The 6,843-nt window shown below is 46.7% G+C and overlaps 1 protein-coding gene across 4 annotated transcripts; it reads left to right on the forward strand.

Moving 5' to 3' along the window:
• Positions 1–1,451: 1,451 nt before the first annotated feature.
• Positions 1,452–5,660, forward strand: LOC107312191 (zinc finger CCCH domain-containing protein 11A-like). Of its 4 annotated transcripts, XM_015859392.2 has the most exons (7): positions 2,922–3,380; positions 3,568–3,687; positions 4,211–4,334; positions 4,662–4,748; positions 4,835–4,939; positions 5,253–5,392; positions 5,570–5,660. In XM_015859392.2, exons 1-7 carry the CDS (start codon positions 3,327–3,329, stop codon positions 5,609–5,611), a joined length of 672 nt encoding a protein of 223 aa, XP_015714878.1. In that variant the 5' UTR covers positions 2,922–3,326; the 3' UTR covers positions 5,612–5,660. The 4 variants fall into 4 exon arrangements, with proteins under 4 accessions (XP_032299721.1, XP_032299722.1, XP_015714878.1 ...); XM_032443830.1 differs by lacking the exons at positions 5,253–5,392; positions 5,570–5,660 and adding an exon at positions 1,452–2,001 and having other exon boundaries at positions 3,200–3,380; positions 4,835–5,219; XM_032443831.1 differs by lacking the exons at positions 5,253–5,392; positions 5,570–5,660 and adding an exon at positions 2,843–2,889 and having other exon boundaries at positions 3,200–3,380; positions 4,835–5,219.
• The last annotated feature ends 1,183 nt before the right edge of the window (positions 5,661–6,843 follow it).

Consider the following 6,843-nt stretch of genomic DNA (forward strand, 5'->3'; position numbering starts at 1 on the left):
AACTCTGGTCACTTGGTTTTACCAAAGGGATGCGGATTTATAGATAATAACAAAATATTTTAAAAATTAAAAAATAAATGAATGAAATAAACAATTTTTCCCATGGATGTCAGAGACTTTTGTACCATTGTTAGGCAGCTTAGAAAGCATAGCCTAGATCAAGGTGACCTCACTGGCCATTTGACAGGCAAAAGTAGAATGCTGCTGCTTAGCTTTTACTAAGCACTGATGGATTTCTTTTATCGACTCTCTGTCATACAGCCTGCTTTCTCTAAGGTTCAGTTTGACATCTTACAAACTAGATATCATGATGTTTTATTGCTATACCCAACATATCCATCTTCTTCTCAGAAGAATTAATTTTTCAACTACGATTTCAACTACAACTTCATTACTTATTAGCAGAAGTAAATTAAACCTGGATATCACCTTTCTTGCATCAAAGTCTGCTGTAATAGGAATGGTTAATCTAGACTTTAGATTTGGACTTCCTAGAGTCAAGGCCATCAGCACTGTGAGGTTTGTTCTATCTCACCTCTCATTTTGTTCTCTCACTTTAGCATTTTTGGTGGAAGAGCGGGGGAATTGCCCTGCAAGAAAAGGGTGAGCACAAGGAGCTCGTTACGGTGCCTCAGAAAAGCAGTGCTGCCACTTTGCATTGCTCTGTATCAGACTTTTCCTTGCCCTGGATTATTACTGAGTGCAGCTATTGGGTTTCTTTGTTCCTTTTTATGCGTTGTTGGTAGACAGAGATGACTGTGTGCAAAACGTGGCTGAGAATCCCGGACAGGGCAATGTAATTCCACTGGCCAAATGTATTTAACTTTGTGGAAGGGTGGTGGGACTGATAAGAGAACTTGATCTCTCTTGAGGCGCAGCAAGACAGTACCAGCTCTCTCTTCCTTTTACTTTAGGTGGGCGCAGGGTCTCTGTGAGGCCCATTGATTGGAAAACCACCTTCCACCCCATGCGGAGACAGAAACAAAAAGCAGCAGAAATTCATCCATCTGCTGCTGAGGACGCGGATGAGCCCCCAGCTAAAAAACTACCAATGGTAAGAGCAGTGGCAAAAGCAGTAGGGGATTTGGAAGGTTTACATTGACTTAATGTACAGGATTGCATGGAAATTAATACAAATGAAAGTTAAAAAACAAAAGCAAAGTGAACTTCAGAAAGGTCTCGACCTTTCGTTGAGTTAGAGCTCAAAGGTGAGTGTGATTCCACAGTCGTTATTGTCATCCTAAAGACTCCACATTACACAAAGTGGAAGGCACTTAAACCTGCCCTAAAAGCATAATTGCAGTGGGAATATCACATCTCACCCGTGATTCACGGCCTTAAGCCCTGCAAACACTCCATTCTATGTGATGTCATTATACCTAGCTATATTGCTAGCATTCAGTAGATTCAGTGCACGACGACTTAAAAAAGACACCTATAATGCGTGTCTCACAGAAAGGAAGAAGTGACCATGAAATATTATTATTTCATCTGAGATGTACTTAGTTATGGAATGGAGCACTGATGAATCACGAGGCAGCTCTGCTCCGAGCATCGTGCAGAGGAGCTCATGGGCTTCTCTGGGACTGCAAACCTCCCTCTGAGGAATCTTAACTGCAAGAAACCTGGCCTGAAGGTTTGGTCCCCATTCCCAGTGTTGTGACAAGAGTCACCTCAGTTCTCTGTTACTTTACTTCAGATAACCCCACTGGGTGACCCTTGTGTTGGTCTCTTACAATTGGATCTAGGAGGTGCTGGCTGCCTGTGTTTATGATGAAAGAGCAGCAGTGATGTGGGTCTGTGTGAGGTCACAGTCATTGCTGGGTTAGGAGGGTTTGGCCCCCACCTGGCGAGCAGAGCTGGTGCTCTGGTGAGCGTGCTGCACACAGAGACTGAGCTGTGAGCGTTCGTCGTTAGGGATCATTCTTTGGGAGCCCACTGCAAGCACTGCTGCGGCGTGTGTGTGAGCTGGGCACAGCCCGGACTGACCAGGCCAATAAGGTGAGCTGGGTTTGGTGCTGGGCGGCTGCTGGAAGGAGTCTGAGCAGAACAGCTGGGCTGGGGAGGAGCTCCCAGCTCAATGGAGGCCCTTCCGAGTGGCTGTTTGCAGGGGAAATTGATTCCTTGTGAGATTCTGTCACACGTTTTGGTGAGGATGATGAACTGCCATTACTGCCCTGTGTGATGCTGCAGTGCAATGGAAAGCACAGCAGTGATAATGGGGTATCAAAGTCCTGGGCTGCAGCAGGTGAGGATAAGCCCGAGTGCAGCAGCTGTGGGCACAGAAAGGAAGGAAAAAACTGCTGACCATTGGAAGGGCTCAGGCAGGCAGTGATCTCCAGTCAGACACCCAAGCCTGCACTGCCAACCCATCAACGACGTCTGGGAAGGGTTTGCATGCGCCTGAGCTGCCCTGGGTTGGCCCTGCCATCCCACCAGGTGCTCAATCTCTGCTTCAAGCCGTGACTGAGCATCGCTGCTACAGCCCTGCAGAACTGCTGCTGGTCCCCAGCCTTTGTTTTAGACATTAGAAGGGAAGGAGAGCACAGACTTCATGGAGTGCAACTTGTGCTTTATTGACCCCCGGATCCAGCACATTTTTAACAGAACCCCCTGAAGTCCTGGTGAGATCCAGGTGCTGAGCTGGGCCTTGGGCTGTGCAGTGACATCACAAGCACGGTGACCTCACAAGCGCTTCCTGGGGCAGCGGCTGCCACCAGTGAATGCCAGAGCCGTGAGTGCTTCACAGAGTGTGGACACGCTGTGTCAGCCCTCGTCCCAGCTGGCAGTGACGGTGGTGGTGGCTGCTGGTGCTGCCCGCTCTCGCTGACGGTGTTGCCCAGCGTTGGTTTCTTAGCTGGAAGGGAGGAGAACTGCAGCTGTGCCCGGGTAAGCCAGAACTGGAGGTTTCTCAAACGTGTGAGTGGTAGCAATGCATCCACTGCAGCTGCTGCAAGGGTAGATGATGGAGTCCTTCTCATGGCAGGAACACAAAATGTGTGCTGCAAGGTATATAACTGCTGGTGGGATGGAGAACAGCACTTGCTGGGGAAGTCATGGCACTTAGACACACATTGGTTCCAGAGCTGGCACAGTTCTTGCAACCAGCTGCTTCCAAGGCATTGCCCTCCTCGAGAGCCCAAACTGCATCAAAAGAAAGCTGGGAAAATGCTTATTCCTCATGATTCTTCCCTTGTAGGCACTTCCTGTAGGGTTCCGGTCCGAGAGGACTCTTTGGGGATCCAAGCAGTTCGAGCACAACCGTCTCTTTGCAAGAGCAGGGAATTCCTCTGGAGATAACCCAGACGGGCTCTAAGAATTTCACCATGTCTCAGCAAAGAGGCGACTGCTACTTCTACTTCTACTCCACCTGCACTAAGGTACGGTTGACTTTCTTCTGCCTGGGTTTTCTTCCATTTCCTCGTGTTGAAGAGAAAGGGGTGGAGCAGGGGAGACCTGCAGGTGATGTTACCCTCATAGCGCTGCTAACAGCCTGGGCTAATGGCATGGACACGTACGTTTCAGGCTGGACTCTTCTTTTGCTGCTTGGTTTCCTTTTGGCTACAGGGAGACAGCTGTCCCTTCCGCCATTGTGAAGCAGCTCTGGGGAGTGAACGAGTCTGCAGACTGTGGATGGAGGGCGGCTGCTCGAGGAGAAACTGCAAGTTCCGTCACATGAGGATTGATGTGAGTGTTTGCCTAAAGATGTGCTTTCCAGCTTAGTCTACAACACCACTTTTCATGGCTGTGGTTGGGCTGAATGCACTTCTGCAGGGTAGATGTGTTTGCTGTAGAATCTGAATGGTTTCTGTTCCTAGGGGAGGACTGGGAGGAGGTAGTGAGAAGAGAATTCAATGCCTGAGGTGTATCTTAGTGAGAAATGTTGGCATGAGGAGCCAAAAGCATTTTCTCCCCAGATGCAAAAAGCTCGCATTGCTCAGCCTCCTAAAGCTGCTGGAGCTGGGTGGTAGGAGAGAGTGGCACTGCCCTCCTGCCAGCAGGGCTCGGTTGTGCCCTATCAGGCCTTCTCTGGCCTGGATTTCTTCTGAGAAGTTTGTTGGAGCTGCTTGGAGTAGTGAAGGGTGGGGAAGAAGTGCTGCTCAAGAGCTAAGGCTCCACACAATGGTTTCTGATGGCTGTTGGAGCGCGGCATCTCCCTGCAGACCTGATGTGCCTGTTTCCATGGCCCTTCCTTTCCTTCTCTCTGCAGAAGCAGCGCAGTTTGATTCCCTGCTTCTGGGAGAACCAGCCCGGAGGCTGCCAGAAACCACACTGCGCCTTTCGCCACCTGAAGGAACGCGGTGGGAACAGACCGACTGCGCTGCTGAGCCACAGTGAGTGTCCGATGGCGTGAAGCATGAAAGGCTCAATTCTGAATGTCAGTTCTGAGCGGGTGCGGGATGCATGTCACCATTCATTGGGGAGGCAGGGGAGAGTCGTGATAGTGAAATATCCGTCTGTGCTTTGGCTGTCAGAGCAGCGCTGGGCTTTTTCTGGAGTGAGGAAGATGCACTGCAGGTCTGTGCTGACTGCACAGCATTTGGGCAGCGGAAGGCAAATGTAACAAACAGTGCTTGAAAATGTGAAGCTTGTGGTTGACTGTGCTCAAACCTGCCCCCAAAGAGACGCTCATCAATCATTCCTTGTTTCTTTTCTGCCAGAAGTTGACACCAGTGGCCTTCCTCCAAAGAGCGGCCTTGCAAAAAGTCTGGGGAACCAGACAGAGGTTGACAAGGCACCAGAGAGAGGTACAGATACTCAACAGGCTCCTGGGTTTGATGCACTGTTTTTCTACTGAGATCTGACTGTTCTTTCCTGGGACTCTTCTCTGCAGTTGACATCCCAGTTTCCTCCCATGGCCCGGCTGGACTAAAACGCAAACGGTCGGAGGAGGAGAAGGGAAAAGCGGGGGAATCGCCCTGCAAGAAAAGAGTTAAAGGTGAGCACGAGGAGCTCGTTACGGTGCCTCAGAAAAGCAGTGCTGTCATTTTGCATTGCTCTCTGTCAGACTTTTCCTTGCCCTGGATTATTACTGAGTGCAGCTATTGGGTTTCTTTGTTCCTTTGTATGCGTTGTTGGTACACAGAGATGACCGTGTGCAAAACATGGCTGAGAATCCCGGACAGGGCAATGCAATTCCACTGGCCAAATGTATTTAACTTTGTGGAAGGGTGGTGGGACTGATAAGAGAACTTGATCTCTCTTGAGGCACAGCAAGGCAGTACCAGCTCTCTCTCTTTCTTTTACTTTAGGTGGGCGCAGGGTCTCTGTGAGGCCCATTGATTGGAAAAACACCTTCCCCCCAACGCGGAGACAGAAACGAAAAGCAGCAGAAATTCATCCATCTGCTGCTGAGGACGCGGATGAGCCCCCAGCTAAAAAACTACCAATGGTAAGAGCAGTGGCAAAAGCAGTAGTGGATATGAAAGGTTTACATTGCCCTTGAAGAAAAGGAAGAAATTCCAAGTGTTCTACAGCTCTTCTGTTTCCCTTGAAGGCAGCAGATGTCTCACAAGGTACTTGTGGAAACTCTGACCTGTGCTTCATACTCTGTCTTGTTTCTTCCTAGGAGACTCTTGCTTCAGTCCCGCCCGAATACACCTTGGTCTGATTCGAAGTGCCTTCTCCCACTCGTACTGCGTGAGGAGCTGCTCGTTGTCCTCCCGCAGCAGCTCCAGCTCAACCTTGTGCTCCTGGTTGAACAAATCAAGTTAATTAAATTAATGTTAATTTCTGCAGTCTGATAATTTTTCTGCAGAGAAAACAAAGAAAGAAAAACACATGGAAATCAACTAGAATTTCTAAAGAGCTCTCACAGCATATTTTAGCATTAGTTTAATCAAGCTGCATGGTACTTATGTGCCTGTAATACCAAAAAGAGAGGGCTAAATAATCTAATGTCCAAACACTCCAAACAAATGTATTGAAATAGTAGAAACACAACTGATTAAACACAACACATAAATAACAGTGTGGAGGGGGAAATTAAGCCGAACAGTTAAAACATAAAAGGTGTTATTGAAAGATAACATGGTCCTAAATAAAAAGGAGGAAATGCTAGATAATAAATCTAGGTTCTGTAATCCATTCATCCTGGGGATGTCAGGAGGAAGAACAATACACTAGCTTTCAGAACCAGGCTTGAAGAACTTTAGGATTTAAACACAAGGGAGGTCTCCATATATACAGAAAATCATTCCATTAGAAACAAATGAAAGCAGTTCAAATGTGGTTAGAGGAAAAGTTCTGTTTGTTTGTAAAAGTATTTTGAGACAGATAGAGTTATCCTAATGATCACAGAATGGGTTTCTCTCTAGAGGAAGAACTAATCTTTTCTTGCTAAAAATATGACCACAGGCAAAGACCATATATTTTGAGGCTATGGAAGGTTTCTGTTGATAAAACTGGAGACTCATCACCTTCTGCTAAGTTAGACTCATAGGCACACTTTCCTTACCCTGCTAGACATATACTAAAACAGACAAAATTATAGGATGGAAGAGCTGTGAAGCAATCCTTATTGTTGTTGTTGTTATTATTATTATTATTATTATTATTATTATTATTAAAAAATAAATCTGAACTGCAAATCAGGACAAGATCTGCCATACAATTATTTCACATCTTGGAACTGTGCAATAATAACTGTGATTTTTCACTATACAGATAAAATCTAGTTCTTAGATTTAGATTGGTCTTGGTTCAACATTATTTTTTTTCCCCTAAAATTAATACCCAAATCTGTGGTTTGGGTACTGTTAGTCAAACTTATAGCTCTATGACAATATATATATGAAAAAAAGAATTGCAGCCCTTTGAGAATACAAACTTAAACTAAAATTT

Source organism: Coturnix japonica, chromosome 3 (genome assembly GCF_001577835.2).
Source record: "Coturnix japonica isolate 7356 chromosome 3, Coturnix japonica 2.1, whole genome shotgun sequence".
NCBI lineage: Eukaryota > Metazoa > Chordata > Aves > Galliformes > Phasianidae > Coturnix > Coturnix japonica.

What these genes read in the sequence shown, in the direction of transcription:
- LOC107312191 (XM_032443830.1), top strand. Translation starts at nt 3,327, where the DNA reads ATGTCTCAGCAAAGAGGCGACTGCTACTTCTACTTCTACTCCACCTGC. An exon ending in TCTACTCCACCTGCACTAAG is followed by an intron (nt 3,381 to 3,567) that starts GTACGGTTGACT and finishes TTTTGGCTACAG; the next exon opens with GGAGACAGCTGTCCCTTCCG. An exon ending in GACTGCGCTGCTGAGCCACA is followed by an intron (nt 4,335 to 4,661) that starts GTGAGTGTCCGA and finishes CTTTTCTGCCAG; the next exon opens with AAGTTGACACCAGTGGCCTT.